The sequence below is a fragment of the Lycorma delicatula genome, chromosome 2 (genome assembly GCF_047948215.1).
Source record: "Lycorma delicatula isolate Av1 chromosome 2, ASM4794821v1, whole genome shotgun sequence".
NCBI classification, from domain to species: Eukaryota; Metazoa; Arthropoda; class Insecta; order Hemiptera; family Fulgoridae; genus Lycorma; species Lycorma delicatula.
In genome coordinates, this window is record NC_134456.1 from 57,798,292 (window position 1) to 57,820,481 (window position 22,190).

The window sequence follows — 22,190 nt, forward strand, 5'->3', positions numbered from 1 at the left end:
TCTTGCTTAAAAAAATATTGAAGTCCGACAATTATTTTTTTTTTTTGCATCTTATAATAGATACACACACATCATTTTGGGTTCATTTTCAATTTTGTCAAGTTTTTAAGTAAAGTTTTTGATTCATCATCATTCCTACACAACTTGAAAAAATTACATAATGTGCAACTAGTTCATACAAAATTTTTCTTCTAGTGGTTAAGGAGAAGTTACCTCCTTCCCTGTAGCATTTAAACAACAGTTAAACATCTTGTATCACAAATAAAATTGTGTGATTTTATGAGTAAAATAAAGAAACATATAAAATATTGGACTTCATCAGCGGCATTTTGACCCATTAAACCAGCATAATTTTATATGAATTATATCAAAATGTTTCTGTTTTTACAAAACTGTTCCAATTAAAAGGATGCCCTGAATAACAGGTGGTCCTTTTAATCAGAATTCAGTGTACTGTAACATTTTTTATGAACCTAAAAAATTATTTTGATTATTTAATTATTTTGATTTTTACACAGATTTATTTAATGACATAAAATAAATCCACAAATTATCTTTTACATGATTTTCCTTTATTAATATTGTCAGTATTAATAATGGCATAAAAGCAAAAGCAGAAGAATAGTCATTCATTAACTCACCCTTAGTTACTGCTTTCAAAACCTTCTATTCCCATAAATCTTCTTAAATCCAGAATTTTTCCATTAAATCTTTTCAGCTTATTAAATGTTTTTCCTTTCTACAACTAGAACCTTGTATTTCATATTATAACAAAAACGTCCCTTTTTTGCAGTTGCATTGAATATTTTTTTGTTTACTAGTTAAATATCCAATACACTCATATTTTTCTGAATTCTCAGTTCAGCTCAGATAGCTTATCACTATTTGTACTCAAGAAACATTAATTCAACATTTTTAAACCATAAGTGAATGACCACAACCACATTCTATTCCACATAAATAGTATGAATAATTATTACACTTATACTATTTAAATGTTACTATTACATAATTGTAGTTATTAATGATATGTAAATTGAAAAATTAGAGAAAACAATATTTTTAAAATTCCTAAGACTAAAAAATTAAAAATACAGTAATTAAAATATCCTATGATTGCAATAATTATATTTTAAGCATGTCAATAAAAATATAAAAACATTATCAACAATACTACTACTATTTACTATTACACTACCTTTTTAATCTTATCATCAACCATCAATGGAAATGCAATAAAATGAAGTAAAAGTCCACAAACAATTATTATCCCTCCAGCTGCAGCAACTGCAAATGACTTTGTAAATTGGTGCATATTTCACCTGTAATTATTTATTAAGCACTATAATCATAACAGCTTAAAACACAATGTTAATAAAAGTAAATGTTAATTATGTTTAGTTAAAAATAACATGCAACAAGATTTTTTGTACCGTATTTAAATTAAGTCGGCGATAAAAATTTGTAGTATAACTTTAGAAATTAAAAAAATTCTATAAAATAAGGCATAAAATTTTTTAACGCAGTGCTTTATTTTTATTGCCCTAATAAAATTACACTCAATCATAATTAACTTAAAAGAATAAAAGAAAAGTAACTTAGTGCAATGATGTAAAGCAAATAAGCAGTAAATATAAATACAATTAACAAATATTATAAACACTAGTTGAAATAAATTAGAAAACAAGAAAATATTTAAAAACTGCTGACAAAAAGATTTAGATAGTAGATTTTACATAAAATTTGTTAAGAGGTTTTGAGTATTTTCTTGTTTTCCAGTTTAATCAGTATAATACACTGAACTCCAATAAAAATACTAAACTATTATATACAACCTGCTTTTAATAATCTAAAGTGAAACTTAAGAAAAATAGCTTATATAAAATCCAAAAGCTATCTGTTTACTTGGTAAGTACAACTATTGAAGAAACTTTAACATATTGTTGTTCGTAATACATTGCTCTATTAAATGTTAGCATGTATAAATAATCTTAACAAATTTAGTTATGCATTAAAAATTCAGTTTTGATAGAATACCAACCAACATGTTCATTGTTGTGCTGAATTTTTGTACATATTTTTATAAAAAATCATTTAGAACCAAAGTTTATAAATTTAATTTCTTGTTATCCACCTTTTGAAATAATTATTTCTGATGACCCACTCCATTCTTAAATATTTTAAAATAATTTATAAAGGTATCCATTAAATATTACGTATTTTACAATAATTTATAAAAGCAGACTTTCATTCTTATCCAATTTCTTATAAAGATTGAAATACAGTACTGAAAACTATACTGTAATAGTACATAAAACAAAAAAAAAAACAATTACTCTTTGTTATATTTCTATAATAAGAAGAAAACATAATTATGTGCCTAAAAACACACATAATTCATGTTACTAACAAATATAATTATCCTAATGACTAGGATTTTTGTTTTCTTTGTTAACATCATTATGATTTGTGAGTGAACATTGGATTGCTAGCTCTTAATGAGCCTAACAAAAGTTTTTTTTTAATTTCAATAAAAGTTTTTAACCACATTTAATAATATTAAATAAATTTTCACAAATCACATTTGGTTTAGAGTACTTCATGTTATTAACACAATAATCCATTAAAAGTTAATTATTAAGTTCAGAATGAAAGAAATGCCATTAAAGTTCACATGTAATTCACAAACAATCTGTGTATAAAATGCTCAAGGGAGTTTCCAGATCACCCCTAAATCACCATTTTACCATTTAATATGAAAGGAATTTCCATTTTGGAGATTTTCAAGAATATAATACATAACATCATGATATACCTAACAATTACCGTATAAAATTACTTATTTATTTTTCTCAGACATATATATTAAGAGAAACAGGAACTTTCATAACCATGTGCGCATGAAATCAGAGAATCATCTCATATATTAGCAGATCTATCAGGAAAAGGAAATAAAAATAAATCATATATAATATATGACACATACATATACATCATACCTTTACAAAAATCGTTAACAAGAAAAATTTAACCAAAAAAAAAAATCTTTCCTTAATAGAAAAAATTAATATTTTTTTTTTTTATCAGACAATTAATAACAAACGTGTTTTGAAACATTAATACTAGTTGAGTTACACAAATAATTCTTAAGCTATTACAGGTAACTAGATAGATATTAATGATAAAGAATACGCATTAACTGGAAAACAGTAAGTGTTATAAAATCAAAATATTTTTTACTCGTTGCTGTAATCTTTTGAATTTAAGATCTATCAGATTTCGGTTTTTCAATATTAAGCCTTTTTTTAACTTTATTTGTAACTGATGCAAAGAAGCTCATGAAGATCAAATATAAGAAAAATTTTTTTATCTTTACCAAAGCAAGTCAATTTAGTTAGTTCAGCAGTTGTACAGTAAACTAACCAAACATTGTACTGAGCATATTTACTTTTATTCTCAAGAATATTGGTTTTCATTCTCACAATTAATTCTTTTTTTACTTTATTTTATGTACAGCTCGAATACTGAATTGATATGTATGAATTTGAATGGCAAGATAATGAGAGCAATAGCAATTTTTATAGAAATTTAAGTTTAACAAGCGCTACATTACATCATTAATAGAAAAAAGAATTATTACTAATTTTAATAACAATCATTTAATGTATGTGACAGACCAAAAATATTACCATTTATATTCTCAAAAAATATTTTTCTTATTAAATATTTACAACTATAAAATATATTAAAAAATATTACATTTTATTAATTATTCAATATTTATTGTCTTTTACAAGTACAAGTTTAATGTAACAGCTTATTCTGACCTTTAGCGAAAAGGTTTTTAGATTAATAATTTGAACTAATAAGAACTTACGTACATCCTAAAATAGACTTACCTAAAAATGAACACATGAAAATATACTGCAAAAAAAACACATTACCCAAGTTTGAATCCTATCATTTCATCTAGAGTAACAGCACTGATAGTTGAGTTTTCTGCAAACTATAATATGATTGCTAAAGAAATTACAGACTAAGTGTTATGTTACATAGTTGAAAATGCATAACCAGTATGTAGCAGCTCATTGCAATCAGTTGAATTCACTACTTAATTGGATGATTCATATTTTAAATATGTTAATTAACACTAAAAATAACATTTATTTACTTGAATCTATACTTATTTATTTAAATGTTTTTACAATGCAAAACAGAAAATTTAAATAGAACTCTAATTTTTACACTTTTAGGATATTTCTAATAAAAATATCACAGGTGTTACATTTAGAACATTCTTTATTATTATACTTAATTTCATAAATAAGAAATGGAAATTTTTCTTTGCTAAGATGTATTAATTAATACTAATAAAGGGTACAACATTTAATTTCCCCTAAATTCATACAAATACAAAATGTTTTTCAGATATTTAATAGAGGTAGGTTTTTATTTAAATAAATGAAGGATACATTACTTTATAAAAGCAAATGTGATTTTCATCAGATATGTAAGCCTGTTTAAGACTGGCACCTAAAATGTTTATTTTCAGGTAAACAAGCTTACTTATGTGTTACTTGTAGATAGTAATATATATATGCAAAACCAAAATGGTTTTAGGCAAGTTGGCACAAAATCACTCCAGAAATTGAGAATGGCTGCCATTCTCAAAATTACAAGGATCCCTAAAAAAATACACAAGCAGTTCTGTAAGCAGTAAATCTTGTTCATTCGTGAACTTAACTAAATAAACTGTATAATGAAACTGAATTAATAAAATTAAAACAAAGTATAAAGACTGAATTATGGAGGCTAAAAATAATCTTACTTACTCTATTAGCAATATTGTTTTCATGTTTTCTGGGGTCTCAATGAGTTAAAAAATTATGCATAACTTTAAACAGAGATGTTTGAATTCATTCTATTGTACAATTTTATGTCATTAAAATATTTTTATTTGTTTGATTTCATTATTTAGAAAAGATATGTTTATGTTAAATAATTTTGAGAAATTTTAATTGCTGTACTCTCTTATTTCACTCACAGTCATAATAAAAGAATTTAAAAAGAAGTAATGTTTATCAAATTCAATTCAACTTTATTTGATTTCTGAATAAAATGAATAGTTTTTAAATTAAAGTACATGATTTATAACAAAATAGAATTATCTTTAACAATTTTAAATAGGAGCACAAAATTACTTTAAAAAAATAATTTAAAAAGACAAATTTATGGATACTGAAATTTTTACATAAAAATGGCTGAATCAATTTTAAATAAAGCTATTTTAAAATGGCTCAGTTTTAAATTATGAATGTATTGTTTTCATAAGTAGCCTATGAATTTAAATGCTTATTTTGAAAGCTCAAATTGTTTTCAAATAAATAGCCACCATTTAAAGTCATATTTATTTAACCTGGAAACACACTGCAACTTTTTTGCAATCCATTTAGGAAAAGTTGCCTAAATATTTTTCAAAATATTTATACAAAAAAAGTCTCTCTTTTACCCCCAAGCATGATAAAAGTAATATTAAAAGGGATTCAGTTTCAAATGAAAAATATTTTTTACATGTTTGCAAAGTTTAATCAACTTCAAAAATTTTTCTTGTAATTTTCATTCCCTGTTCTAGTAAGAATTCAGTTTATTAATCTGAATTTTTGTGATGGCATATTTCAACCTGTTTCATAACTGAAACCTCACGCACATTTTACACATGAAAAGAATAAACAGCTGTTACACTTTTTCCTATTAATTTCCTTATATAAGCTCTATCTGTTCCTGCCACAGTATTATATAGAAAATATATTATTTACAGTGCAAATTTCATAAACTCCATAATTACATAAAAATTTTGCCTAAATAAAATTATAGCTTACGTTAAAATTAAATATTAGAAGAATTATTATTCAGTAAAACAGATTTGTTTATCTGTAGAGTAATTAATGTGTTATAATGATATTGTTATACAAAGAAATTTAAAAATTCAGATTTATCTTATAGCTTGCATTATCATCTCATGTTTATAAACAAATTAAATTCACAATACTTTACTGAATATATATTTTTTTCTTACATTATATATTTTAATTTATTTTTTTACAATCACCTAACAATAGTATTATGTTCAGATAAATTATACATAATTAGTTAATTTTTATTTTGCAATTACTTTGTGAATAAAAGTGATCCCAGGTTTTATACGTTTCATTAACTTAATTTACAGGTATCTTGAAAAAGATAAAACTATGGAAAAAATTAGAATGTTAGAAGTTACAATCACAAAATATCAAATAATTTAATATCCTCAAAAGGATATTATGTAGCAACAGAAAAGGAGATAGTTAAATTGATAATACTTACTATTAAATAAAAATAAGTAAGCTAATTAAAAACCAAAAACTTGCAATGTAATAAAAACTATTAGTATAAAAGAATTTTAATAACGTTTTACTTAAGTGCAGAAACTTGGCACAGAGAATGTAGAAAGCTTAAAATAAATATCTAACGATAATGTTGCCTGCAATGAATAATAACGCATAATCATTATATCTAATGACATATAATTATATTATTTCCTCTGCACAATAAAAAACTCAATCTGTTTACAATGTTATCACTGACTCTATCAATCATTATGTTCATTGATACAGCAAAAATGAAATGTTAAATATTAAGTAAAAAAATAATCTATTGCTATACAACAACAGTATACCTGAAATAACATAGAGCCAATAGAAATACAAAATTATATCTATACCAATGATAATTCTGTAAAAAAATTACAGAATTAATTATTTTTTCAACTAAGGTTTTTTTACAATAGTAAGGATATGATTTTTCAAATAGTTAAGATAACTTATTAATTATGATACAAAGTCAGTCAATGCAGAACATGTAGGGTTTTCTAAAAATACTACTCAAGATCAAATAAAGCCAATTAATTAAACACAACAACTTAAATTATAATTATCTCTCTCTCACTTTTTTAACTGTTTAGCCTCCGGTAACTACCGTTTAGATAATTCTTCAGAGGATGAATGAGGATGATATGTATGAGTGTAAATGAAGTGTAGTCTTGTACATTCTCAGTCTGACCATTCCTGAGATGTGTGGTTAATTGAAACTTAACCACTAAAGAACAGTGGTATCCACGATCTAGTATTCAAATCCATGTAAAAATAACTGGCTTTACTAGGACTTGAACGCTGTAACTCTCATCTTCCAAATCAGCTGATTTGGGAAGACGCGTTAACCACTAGACCAACCCGGTGGGTAAATTATAATTATCTACATTTGTTTATTAAAACTATTAAATAAAGAGATAAAAAACCCAGCATTTTTATTGGTGCACTCCTTGTTTAATTTTTCATTCTTCAAGCAACTTCTCAATGTATGTCCTGCTACTACTGGAATTATTATAACTTTAAGTTCCTGAATAGTGTGAGGATTATTTTTTATGTAGCTCTAGAAAAAGAAATCACACAACATATACGCTCATTTTCAAATAAGATTAATTATGAAGTTATTCATTTTATAACATATCATCCGATTTTATTTTGTATAATTTTTCTTTACTATTTTGATCACAATCACAATTTTCTTCCCTTATAGCTTTTTTGCTACTTTTTCCAGGTTCTTTGCAATATATGATGCAAATTTTTTGTTTATTTAAATGCAATTCATTTTGTTTTATTCTTTTCAACACTAAGCACAAGAACTTTGTTTTGGATTTTTTTTTAGTAGATTTATTCAAAAGTATATATTTCCTTTTTTGGTAGCTTTTTTAAATGTTTAGGTAAAATTACATCTAAATCACAATTTTTCTCATGTCTTCTCATAAATGCAGTAGACCACTGGAATGCAGAATCCATCTTTAGGAATGAGAAAGAGTACTCTTTGAATGGCAACAATTTTAAACAAAACTTTTCAGACCCATTGTTACGTGATCCTTTATTATTACCATAAAATAAATCAATAAAGAATGGCAGGAACCTTCTCAAAGACTTTCTGTAATGTAATAAAGCAAATTGGTAATAATTATTATAGTAATAGCTACTGAAAAAATTTACATCTTGCTGGAACTGAAAATCTTAATGTGTATAATTACATGGTAATTAATGGTTTTCATTTCTTCGTTTTTTAACAAACCACAATTTAAAAAAAAAAAAGAAAAATATCTATTAAGAATGAAAAGCAAACACTACTGCAGAAGTTAGCTCATGAATAAAAAATAATGTTCAGTAATAAAAACACATACTTTATAAATCACTTCTTTATTGTCATAAATAAGCACAAGTAAATATATAGTCTCATTAATTTTTAGTTTGGCTATCATTAAGGAGTGATACAGAACTGATAAAAAAATCATTCTAATAAAATTTAGCTTTAGGTCCTATAAATTGCATTCAGAACTATTTGAAAGTAAGATCTTCTGTAGTAAAGTACCTTGAATATCTCAGGAAACAGCATCCTAGAATCTGAAGAGCACAAAGTAACATAAGATTTGGCAGTTACCAAAGCCACATTTAATAAACAAATTTAAATTTTAAACAACATTAAAAGTAGATTACCACATGCTACTGGCATTTATTACTGCTAATGATTACAGCAATCCTATTGAACAAAACATATTTTAAAATGATAACCCACAACTTCTAATCATCACCATATTGTCAAGTATAACTTTATAATTACCTGATTTACTAATACCATCTATAGAAGAATCTTTGAAGGTAGGTTTCATCTCAAAATTTTCTGACTTTAAACTTACATGAACAATAAATATATGAACAATCTGGAACAGATACTATAGATATTAATAAAAAGATTACAACTACAATAGTTAGAAAATAATGAACAGTTCATTATTAAAGTATTGTTAAAGAAGATGTCTTCCATCAATAAATATGATATATATATATATAAATATAGGTGAAGATATCAATTTTCTAATTATTTATTTATTTTTTAAATAAATATATTTGATATTAACATACTTTTCACCAAAGCATTGTGTACCAGGTATGATTGTCAAACAAACCAGATAGTGATTAGTTATTTTTTCATTTCTATATGTTACATCAGCGAGTGGTTACTATGGAGATTGGTGTGGTATGATGGCATATGATGTGTTAATTAGAATATTCTCAAAGGTATTTTCTACAATTTATAAAACTTTCTAGATACATATGTAGCTTGTAAACATTCCAGTAGATGTTAACTGCTAAAATGTAAAATACATAAAGCACATTTTGTCAACTGCTTTGACAACTTGAAATAGTAGGACTTACTCCAGCCAGTTGTCCCCTTTGTACAATGTTATTATCAGACTCACCAGAGCCTTTTCCCAACCACTTCTCATTAGAAACATTGTACCAGTTCAAAGTGATGATGTATCAGAATTCTTAAGAGAACTGGAATCCAATGCACCAAGCTTCTAAAGTACCAACTCCAGGATGACACCTGCTTGCTCATTAGCAGGCGTGGGTGTTCCAGAAGAGTCTTGGACCACCTCCATGTTATTCATTCCTGTGCATGACACAGAAACTCTTATCGATAGTGATGTCATAGACATGTTGCTAAGGTTAACTGCATATCAGTAAAAGATTGGTTCAATATCGTAAGTATTTCAATACGGAAGTACAGACAATCTCATTCTTGGTCGTCGTAGGAGTTTGTTGGATCTATTAGACAAGATCATATACAAGTACCCAATCAAGAATGATGGCGATATGCCAATATCTGGTCCAAAGTACTGATACAGGGAAAATCCGTTAATGATGAAAAACCGGTAAAATCAGCAATAAACAAAATAGTGGAAAAGGGTCCCCGTCCCAATTAAGTTCTCACAAATAGTCAATCGTACTGTTCGCCATCCCAGTTGCCACCTGACTGTTTAATATATACCTCATTTTTGATAAACAATACATATACAGAACTGGATGATAATGATAGAATTGTAAAATGTGCTATTCAAAAATTAAATTTGTGTGTAATAATTTTTCTATTATAGAAATTTATAAACATAATTTCAGCCAATACTGGGCAGAATATATAATGGCATAACAAATTTTGAGTCCAATCTATTTTATAATTTCTAAATTACAAAAGGCATTTTTGACTAACTCATAAAGCTTTATCTATTTTTATTACAAGTTGTCTTTGTATATATTACTAAAAATTAGTTTGAGAGATATGTCTAGCTCTACATTGATCTTGCTGACAGAAATCTATCACAACTGAGTAAAAACCTGGATGACTAGTGAAAAAAAACACAATATAATAAATTGTATTTATTATTACATAAATATTACAAAATTGTTTGCAATAATAATAAAAAATAGTTTTATGAAACAAACTGAAAAATCAAAACACAGCAAGGAAACGTTTCCCTTGTAAATACAATCCATAATCAAGCACATAAACTGGGTCACCTATTTTGATACAACCATCTTCATATAAACCAAAATACTGTCCAAATACAGGACTCTAGTTTTCCTCTTTATTCTTCTTCTCTATATCCTCCAAAAGACGATACCTAAACAAATTTTATTGTTAGGTAGTTTCCTCTGTTATAAAAGTATATAACAATAGAATTGTGACCAGTTTTAATCACAATGTGAACCTGTCTATTTTAGGCCGTGTGAATTAGATTGATACACATTTGAGTAAAATGTACAAATCGCAGCAAAAACTGAAAGTGAAATTTGTTTTACTTAAATAAGATAATTATACAGCAGAATTAAATTTATATGATAAAATAAATATAAAATGTAAAAATGGTAAGTTGAAAAATTATAATAAAAACCTTGGTAAATATTTCAGTAAAATAAAAAAAAGAAGATTTTTTTGTTACTTTGTTAAGTTTAAAGAAGTATTTCATACATATAAAATTTTTATCAAACTCAACAGGTTTCAAAGAAACTAGTTTTGTTTTCTCAAAACTAATGGGTGACCAGTTTTTGGCATAACATCAACATAGTTTTTCAGTATCCAATAATCTGTGATTAGATAACTTAACGTTTTATCACCAAGTTTAAATAAAACAATTGTAACAGATAGGTGAAATTTAATGATAATCATTTTAGTATTTGTGACTTTTTCAAAAATAAAGTGTGCATTGATGATTGCTGTATTGCATATCAGTTCTACACCTACTTTTTGGTATCATTTGGTACTTTTTCTGACTAGTGATGCAATGACATTTTCTGATCAGCATTACTATGGTCTATAATTATACTTGATTTTTATTGTTACTTTTCTACAAACAACTCAAGAAACTGAGATGTATGTTTTGTAAACAAAAACCAAACATCCATTTACCTACTGTTACATTTATATTGCTTTGAGAAGCATATATTTCCAACGTTTTTAGTTTACATTGCACTGATTGTGAGTTATGCGAGTTTTATGAAAGAAACTCGCATAACACCATCAGAGCACTTCATCATTATGGCTGAGAAAGATAAAAATTTTCTGAGTAATATCATAGAAGGAGAGGAGAGATGGTATTATTTTAACATTCCACAGACAAAATGCCAGTCATCAGAGTGGAAATCAAAATCATCTCCAAGGACACAGAATTTCATTTGGATAAAAGAAAAGAAAATGTTATGTCAGAAGATTTATTTTTATTTGCAGGGTATTATTCACTATGAATTCATTCCTGATGTGCAGACAATGAACAAGGAAATGTATGTTAATATCCTTTGAACATTTACAGGATGCAGTAAGAAGGAAGCATCTTGAAAAATGAGAAACAAAGAACTGGATTTTTTGCATGACAATCAATGTTTTATATTTTGGCAAATGTATGTAGCCACCAAATGAATCTACTTTAAAGGAAATGTACTATATATTTTTTCATGTAAGCAATTTTTGAAAAATAAACTAATTCTGAAAACATTTTGAACCTAATGCATAAAAAATCTGAAAAGATTTTTGATGCATCAAAAGAAGCCATAATTAGAAAGAGAGTTCGACAAGGATGTTCCCTATCCGTGCTACTTTTTAATCTTTACATAGAATTAGCAGTTAATGATGTTAAAGAACAATTTAGATCTGGAATAACAGTACACGGTGAAAAGGTAAAGATGCTACGATATAGTAATTCTAGCTGAGTGTAAAAAGGATTTAGAAAAAACAATGGAACGGCATGGATGAAGTCCTATCCAAGAACTACTGCATGAAAATAAACAAGAACAAATGAAAGTAATGAAATATAATAGAAATAATGAAGATGGACCACTGAATGTGAAAATAGGAGGAGAAAAAATTATGGAGGTAGAACAATTTTGTTATTTTGGAAGTAGATTTATTATAAAGATGGACGAAGCAGCAGCAATATAAAATGCTGAATAGCACAGGTGAAACGAGCCTTCAGTCAGAAATATAATTTGTTTACATAAAAAACTAATTTAAATGTCAGGAAAAGATTTTTGAAAGTATATGTTTAGAGCATCGCTTTATATGGAAGTGAAACTTGGATGATCGGAGTATCTGAGAAGAAAGCTTTTGAAATGTGGTGCTATAGAATGTTAAAAATCAGATGGGTGGATCAAGTGACAAATGAAGATGTGTTGCGGCAAATCGATGAAGAAAGAAACATTTGGAAAAATATAGTTAAAAGAATAGACAGACTTATAGGCCACATATTAAGGCATTCTGGAATAGTCGCTTTAATATTAGAGGGTCTGGTAGAAGGAAAAAATTGTGCAGGCAGGCAACATTTAGAATATGTAAACAAATTGTTAGGGATGTAGGATGTAGAGGATATAGCGAAATGAAACAACTAGCACTAGATAGAGAATCTTGGAGAGCTGCATCAAACCAGTCTAACGACTGAAGACAAAAAAAATAATACCACCACGTTTCATCTTTTCTTCTCAGGTACTCCAATCGTCCAAGTTTCACTTCCATAAAAAGCTACACTCCAAACACATACTTTCAAAATCTTTTCCTGACGTTTAAATTAATGTTTGATGTAAACAAATTATATTTCTGACTGAAGGCTCATTTTGCCTGTGCTATTCGGCATTTTATATCACTCCTGCTTCACCTATCTTAAGTAATTCTACTTCCCAAATAACAAAATTCTTCTACCTTCATAATATTTTCTCTTCCTATTTTTATATTCAGTGGTCCATCTTTGTTATTTTTACTACTACCAAAAATTCTTACTTTCTTAATATTTTCAAAGGTTCAGAACTCCTGCTGAACTGTGCTGTTTTTTGATTAAGAGTTGTAACCAAACGCCTAGAATTTTTTAAAAAAATTAACATATTTTATAAATTTAAATTTTACAATCTTATATAAATATTTGCATTACTAATTCAAATAATGTCTACAATCATTTATTAACTTAATGTTTCTTAGTCCAAGGATTAAATAATTCTGTTGTTTACACGTAATTATATGTTAAGTAATGAATAATACCCAGCCTCCATGGTGCAAGTGGTAGTCACAGCATTTCATCCAGAGGTCCCAGTCAGGCATGGCATTTTCATATGCTACAAAAATTGTCATTCATCTCATCGTCTGAAGCAATACCTCTGCTCCCAAAGGTTAACAAAAAAAAATTAATGAATAATAAAAATTAACATATGTAATGAATTACTTATTTGCAACTTTTATTTTAACCTTGTTATACAAAAATGCTCTGCTTGCTGTAGTCACACATTTTCTTTCAGTTACTGTATTTTTAATGGTTCAATTGAGAAGTAGTATAAATATCATTATATAATTTCACATACACTCTAGACTACCTTTAGATAAATATTTTGTGTTTACAATTCTAAATTTTCATAATTAACATATTCTTAAAGTACTTATAAATGAAGAAATATCTGTTGGTAAGAAAAAGCTAAGATGCATTACATGCAGAATGTCTTTTATAGAAAATTATAACATTTGAAGTTAAAATAATTTATTTGGTCAAATAGAATGTTAAAGTACTAATTATCACACCCCTTTTTGTTGTAAAACAACGCATTATCTTCACTTTTTCAACTCAACAGGGGACATGTCACACAATAAAAATATTTACTTTATACAAAAGTAAAAAAATCATATCTAGTCAGAAAGATCAATTTTAAGAAATTCAGTTTACAAAATTTGAATAATTCCAGTGGAATCCTTTCATATAAGGGTAGCAGTTTAATGGACTCTGCTTGTTTTTTCTAAAAATGTTTTTTTTTTAATTAAAATTAATTTTTCAAAACCAAAATACTAAGACAAAGAACACTAACAACCATATTTAATCTGAATTTTTTTTAGTTTGAGCTACATTATACATGGTTTGATATGTTTTACGATAACTTTTTCACCGATTTTAACAAAAAACTTCAAATTATCTTTTTCATATGGCTTCAATCCTGTTTAAAGGATTTAGAGGCGTAACTTTCTTTTCACCACAAGGCAGCTGAGTATTTAGGTTATCTAATAATGACTGATTTATCAGTAAATAATTAGCAAAAAATGAATAAGCTTCCTAAAATAAAACCAAAATTAGAATTACAAGTACAAGTACAAGTTCATTAAAAATTGTTAGTAACAAATCTTACAAGAAATATAAAATCAGTCTTTTCTCTGCCTTCCAGTAATCTTTTACTCATTCAAATTAGCTAGTATTTTGAAATTTTATTTGGATTTCAAGGGAAAACAATAGAAAAATCTAAAATGGGTTTTTAAGAACCAAAATTGTAATGCTTTTCTGTACGCTAATCAACAAATACTGCCCGATAGCATCTGTTGATAGGTATTTTCAAAAGCAATTAATCTTAATTGCTAAGACTAATGTAACACTGGTCAACATGATTTTTGTCTCGCAAGTACAAATAAATGTACTTAATACAGTTTTTTATCCTGTTTTCAAATATATATTCAAAATTTCTCCATCACCAACAGTTTTTTGTTATTTTAAATATTTTTTTGTCCATTTGTCCATTGTCAAGTAAAAGCTGTTGGAGCATTGTAAATATGATGGAACTAAATGAGAACTAACTCAAAGGGTAGCATTGCTACTGTTGTGCAGGTTGACATATATTATATGTACAAACGTGACCTAGTGTAGCACACATTCATCAGAAAGATGGCAGTAGTAAGATAGTGGTGAACCAGACATGTCATTATGAGTGCTTTGTGTCTCTGATTTATTATGTATTATATATTTACAACTTTACTTCTTTTAATTAGTTTAGATAAAAAATGACTGTCTGTTAAAAATTGTTAGTCTGTTTAAATCATCCTAACAATTTTTGTTATATGTGTGGTGGTGACGCTCAAGTCCCAAAGGCAAAATTTTATTCCATTAGCAAAAAAGTGTTATGAACTTTATTTTGGGTGTAAAGTTAGGGACCAAACAAGGGTCCCCATATATAATTTTTTTACTGTTGTTTATAATGTTCCCGGCTACTCACTGCATGGAAAAATGGCACACACCATTTAATATACCTGATTTGGAGGGAACCCAAAGATCACTCTTCTGACTCTTTCTGCTTAACAAACATTAAAGGGATTATGTCAAAATCAAAACATACATTGATGTACCCTAACTTTCAATCTGCAATGAGACCAGTTCCACACTGCAAAGAACTGCTCATACCAAAGCTTCCAGAACATGTGACAGATGAAGAGAGCAGCTCAAGAGTCTGATGGAAGTAGGGTAGAAAAAGAAAGAGATTCTGGTGATACAACTTTTGAACATTGCAGTTCATCTGAGTCTCATTTACTCACTCAAGAAAATCTTAACGATCTCATACGAGATTTAAAGTTATAAAAAAAAACAGTCTGAAATGTTTGCTTCCCGGCTGAAAGGATCGAACTTCTTCAAAAGAATACAAAGATATGTACTTATTGTAATGTCATTCTGAATTTAAATACTGTTTTTCTGAAGAAAATGGCTGTTTTGTAATGACATTTCTTCTCTTACGAAGACACTTGGTAATGAACATAACCCAACAGAATGGCAATAAATTCCCATCAGTACCTGTAGCTCACTTTGCTAGTATGAAAGAAACATATGAAAACTTTAAATTTATATTGGAAAAGCTTCAATAACCAGTATATGAATAGAATATTTGTGGTGATTTGAAGGTAACTGCACTTATTCTTGGTCTGCAATTTGGCTACATAAAGTACTGTTGTTTTTTGTGTGAATGGGAAAATAGGGACAGAAAAAATCATTTCATTAGAAAAGAATGGCCTAAATGTGAATCACTCATTCCTGAACAGAAAAATGTGAAACATGACCCATTGAATAATCCTAAAAATGTGTATGTGCCTCTGTTACACATCAAACTAGGATTAATGAAAAATTTCATCAAGGCCATAGACAATACGTATGGTTTCATGTACTTAAAACAAAAGTTTCTTAAAATTAGTGATGCAAGAATTACAGAAGGATATTTGTGGGTCAATAAATATGATCACTAATGCATGATGAAAAGTTTGAGGAATTATTGAATCCACCAGAGAAAGCAGCTTGGCAAGCATTCAAAAATGTTACTCATTGTTTTTTGGGAAGTCAAAAGGTAGAAAATTACCATGATTGTCAACGAGCTTATAAAAATTTAGGTTGTAATATGTCCTTAAAAGTATACTTCCTCCACTCGCACCTACATTTCTTCCTGAAAAGTCTTGGCGCAGTGAACCATGAGCACGGGGAACACTTTCATCAGGCGATTTCAGCTATGGAAAAGGGGTATCAAGGTAAATGTAATTCTAATATGCTGACTGATTATCTGTATCATTAAACGGGATGTTTCACAGGTGAAATATAGCAGAAAATAACTGTGTAAAAATAGCTGACTTTACTAGGACTTGAATGCTGGAACTCTTGACTACCAAATCAGCTGATTTGGGAAGACGCGTTCACCACTAGACCAACCCGGTGGGTCTAATACTGCATGCTACTTACATTTACTAATGGTTTAATCCCAGTTAGGTTCAGCACTTTTTAAATAAGCTTACATCACTCTTTCTAGCAGGCTAGAGTCAGGAAGGGCCATAAAACTTTCTGAATCACACCCAGAATTAAACCTTTTAAAAAAAGGAATATAATGGCTGGAAGAAGAGATAAACAATTAAACAAAGTTGTGTTAAACATCTGAAATGAATAACGGAAACAAAAGATGTGACTTTTACCTTCTTTTCAAATTAGTTGATAAATGTTACCAGTAATACATATATAAATCTATGTATGTAATAGTGGTAATACAGGAATAATAAAGAGTTTGTGTACACACATGAAAGGAAAAATGTTAAAATCAAGTTTGCTTTTGTCATTCAATAATTTGTTCATTTGCAGCAAAACTGAGCCATACTGTTTTACTTTGAAGCATAAACGTAAAGCTTGTACCATTATTAAATATTTATTATAATTATATATAATCCCCTAAGATATAATACCACGTTGTTTAGGTAATCACTTCGAGTAAACCAAACACAAAAATATGATCGTAGAGCATTCTAAAAGATAAGCAACTGTCAGTTCATGATGATTAGCTTTCTGGTCAGCCTTCAACTGAAAATATGCATGAGAATGCAAAAGTGTGTAAAACTATTCTGCAAAACAAAAGGAGAAAAATTTAGAACATCTGTAAGATTGTGGGCCTATCATGTGATGCTCATCAGAAAATCATGGGAGCTCAACATGTAGCCCATACATCTCTCATTAAAAATTGTTGGTACTTAATAACATGACAGTCATCCTACAACCTCTCTACTAACCCAATTCCCCCATTAAATTTGTTTAAAAATTGACAAGAGAAAAGGGAAAGATGAGTCTTCTTTAAATATAAATTACGTAATGTATTCTCTACATTTAATATAATCAAAAATGCTGAATGTTTTTCGTTAGCTAGCATTTATCCAAATAGAAACTACATGTAATAATTTCATATTAGTCATCCACGTCCATTACGTGTGGACTGGGTCACACTCTGGAGAGATTGACTCAATATAATCTATATGGTAACAGATTTCTGAGTATATATATATATATATATATATATTATATATACACATAAATAACTACATTCTATTGTATGAGACTATACAGACATTGCTTAATCAATCTCATGAGTTACAGAAATGAGTGCTTAAACAAATTAACTTGTCATGCTAATATATCTCAGTACACATAAAGTATCAGTTTCGTTTTGTTTCAAATTTCAACATATACTTGTAAGGTAATCTAATAAGTTCTGATATATTAAATTATGTTAAAATCATGCATAATAATGTACAAGCACCTGTTTTAAAAAATCTTAACAGAGTACCAGAACCCAGTGTGTTGACATAACTCAATTCTAATGGAACTTTCCACAGAAAGTAAAAGAAAAAGATTATAAATTACAAATAAGTGACAGAAGGCATACATGATCAACACTGATGGACTATGAGACTCCTGGTAACCTGCGGTATTTGTATTTCTTATAACCACAACTGATTTTCAAGGATTTCCTTTAGTATTAAAACAATGCTGCAACATTTAGATTGTACAGGGGTGCATTCCAAACCTATCTAAACCAGTATACAATCAACTTGTAGCCATAAAAAACAGTAAATGCTGTACTTTAAAGCCTTTTGTAAATAAAATTCACAGTTGGCACACGCTAAATAAATTCCAACAAGAATTGGGGGGGGCTATACATTGTACAAGCTAAAACATTACCACAATCACACAATTAAGGAAGATTTATTTAGAAAGTGTTCACTGTCATCCAATCACATAACCTTCAGTTTTTTAATAGTAGTTTTACAAAATTACATTATAGTAGTTTGTTAAACATTTAAAAACATTTCTTAAATTACACTACAAACATGAATAAACAGAAAGTAACTAGTTTAAAATATGTTTGATTCTAACTTTCAACTGAAAAAAGAGCTTAAATCATATGTCTGCAAATATCAATTCAAACCAAATAGTTAATTTAAAGTACAAAGCAAAGCAACATAAAAAACTTTAAACTAGAAATCTGACACTGGTATTGTAATACAAATAATAATAACACAAAACTGTTTTTCAGTAATATAAAAATACTTAATTTTATTTCTTGGTATATTGTGTAATATTTATGTAATATGCGCTTTTTCACCATTCTGCAAAACACAACAGAATTGTGAAAAGTAAAATTTTCCCTTTCTCAAAATTCTGCACTCAATTTTGAAGAGTTGTTGCATCATACAAAACATTTACAGTAAATTTTCTGGGTTCTAATTCAATAAAATTATGACTAAATACTGCCCAAGTAATCTTTTCTTAGTCAATAATCTTTCTTCGTAGAATGAAGAAACTAAAACTTCCATATAATTAAAGGTACTCCTTACATCACTTCAGTTTTGTCAAAACACCATCAATAAAAAAAAAAAAATGTATATCTCAATATAATAAAATTTATTGATATTTAGTGTACTGTACAGTGTATAATTACTTTATAATAATCTAGATACAAACATTAATATTATTATAGTATATAACTTCATAACTTATTCCTATATAAAAAAAATAACTAAACTTGAATTTTCCATCAGAACTTATTAAAGCTTTAAAACTTATTAATCCAACGATTTTATAATAAAATATTTTATCATAAAAAAACACAAATCAAACTACAACAGTAATTTCATTGTCACAATTAAATAAGCAAATTCCTACTTACATAAAATAACCACCACAATGCTAAATATAAAAGCCTGATATCTGACATCATACTAACATTTGGATAAAAAAAAACAAAAAAAAAAAAAAAATTTTAAAGTCAGCTGCCATAGAGGAAGTGTTCAGTTAGTAAATTTTCTGAAAGTGAAATGAGAGGTTAACAGATGTAAAAAGTACAGAGCATAAACCACAGCTGTCAGGCTCTTTTATGCAAAGGAGTTGCTATCATACATTCTATTTTTATAATTTATTCTGACTTACAGAGCCTTTTTTGGAATCAATTTATATGGTAGAGCCCCTAGTCCAACTCTGTATTACAAGTTAATGGTGTTCAGTACTGTTACCAGAGAGGAAGAGAAGATGAAGAGATAGGCAAGGGGATAAAAAGTAAAAAGATAACCAAATAATTGTGCAATGTCCATGTAATAAAATTTCATTTCAAAAAATTTCTTAATTTACTATAATATCTAAATTTATTCTTAACTACCACCAAACACACATAATGTTGTCAAAACTTGGTCAGTTATAAGTTTTTCCAAAGCTCAATACATCAAACCACTTAAATTACAACAGATTACAGTTTTTTTATTTTGATTGTACTTTTTGTTTCTTCTTCTTTAATTTCATTCAATTTTTATTTATTTAGTTTTCCTGGAGCAGCTGTGGGGCCCTTGTAAGTGTAAATGAAGGCCTAGGTCTGCCTGCTGCACAGGTTGGGAACCACTTATCTAGATGATGTAGTCTTTATGATGTAAGCAATATAGTTAATAAATGCTGACATGATGAGAGAAACTATTACGTTTCCAAGATAATAGGAGTTATAACATGTATAAAACACAAAGCAGTGCATCCTTACCGCAAAATGTTTACTTTAAGTTTTAATGACAACTTTATCCTCTCTCACGGAATATTTAATATCTAATGATTCATTAGGTTGCAACAATGAATATTTATTAGAGTTTTGATTAGCAATGAAGAAATAAATATTCACAGCAAATAACAATGATCATTGATATAACCACACACAATTAGAACTGACAAAATTAAATATATGCAAAAGAGGGATAAAGGACTATATTAATCAATCACACTTTTTGAAAATAAGATGAACCTTGAATGGTCCATTAAGATTGACTATTTAAAAATGTTCAAAGGTGGCTAAGATAAACATCTCTAATATCCAAAAACAGTTAATTCCCCCTAAGTAATTATACCATAAAGAATACTACAAATCTATTTCTTTTACTTTTAATACTAATAGTAAATAAGAGATATTAAAATATATTTGACACTTTCAGCAACAGCAAAAATGGCTTGGCTGCTAACAAAATGAAGTAACATGTCTAAGAGTACATACATAAACTCCAAGACACATTAAAATATTTTACTACAAAACGTTCAGTTAAAAGCTCAAAAACAATAAAATTATTTAAATTCATCAAAAAACAAAATTTTTAAACGAGTATTCTTGTTTCTACTAATTCTTGTATTCTTGTTCTTATGTATAACCAAAACATAAACTGTATATATAATAAAAATGTTCACAATTCCCAATGTAAATGAAAAACAAATTATTCATGCATATAAACTAAAATAGTATAAAAGTAATAAAATTTAATATAATAAAAGATACAGTAAAAATATATGTCACAATCAGAAAAAATACAATTGAAAAGAAATTGTTAACTACAAAAAAAAATTCATGTCAGCTACATTATGAGATATTATGCTGCTGAGTTAAGAGACTGCAATGAAAATAATGTCTTTCTTAGAAGTAAAATCTAACTTTAAAAAATGTAGTATTTTTTTATAAAATACACTTATTTTGTTTTATAAACCGTGATACTTACTAAACAGAGACTGCACCAGTAACATATAAAACCATTTTTTAACATTATTCATACCATTCCTAGTGTTACCAATAATATCACATTTGAAGATAACATAATTTGGTTTCAGAGGAAGTTATCTCAAGCTTATTTAATTTAATTGTTTAGATTTAGTTTAAAAGCTTACACAAATGGTGTTACCCATACCACATCCATCCATATCACTAGTACAACTGCACCACAATAAATGGTAACAGCAAGCAGTTAACAATGTGAAGGACATCTACAACCAACTTTGCTTATCATTGGAAATGTAGATCTAGTTAGTTTAATTAAGATCTTAGTTCACATCTTATTTTTCAGGATGCTACTCCCTATGAGTTTTAGCTGTTGTGGAACATGTACGGAATGCAGTCAGTCCACTTTCTATCCAAAACCCTATTACAAGTTTCTGTGCAGCAATTCAAGGAATAAATCCTTAAGAATGTACAATAATCCAACATGGCATAAGAACACAAAAAGTAATAATAAATTTAAGCATTTTTTGTTAAACAATAAATGTAAAAGTAATACATGATTTATTTAAATCAAGTAGCTGGTAATGCTAGAAAGGTACTTTCAAGTTAACATGTTTTTCATTTTATATCAATATATTTTCATGTCTCACCTTCTACATAAATATAAAAACATGATACTTG

The 22,190-nt window shown here is 27.7% G+C and overlaps 1 protein-coding gene across 9 annotated transcripts in view; it reads right to left on the minus strand.

The window, feature by feature from the left end:
• LOC142318824 (sensory neuron membrane protein 2-like) overlaps positions 1-6,477 on the minus strand; it is a 75,257-nt gene extending 68,780 nt beyond the window's left edge. For 5 of the 9 annotated variants that reach the window (XM_075355346.1, XM_075355344.1, XM_075355339.1 and 2 more), the window contains exons 1-2: positions 3,900-4,091; positions 1,199-1,322 (exon numbers count right to left, since the gene is read on the minus strand). In XM_075355346.1, coding sequence (XP_075211461.1) covers positions 1,199-1,315 — 117 coding nt within the window. In that variant the 5' untranslated portion in view covers positions 1,316-1,322; positions 3,900-4,091. Of the gene's footprint in view, positions 1-1,198; positions 1,323-3,899; positions 4,092-4,832; positions 4,855-5,879; positions 5,903-6,363 lie in introns of those variants that run through there. The other 4 variants (XM_075355343.1, XM_075355342.1, XM_075355340.1 and 1 more) reach the window with 4 other exon arrangements.
• Positions 6,478-22,190: the final 15,713 nt, after the last annotated feature.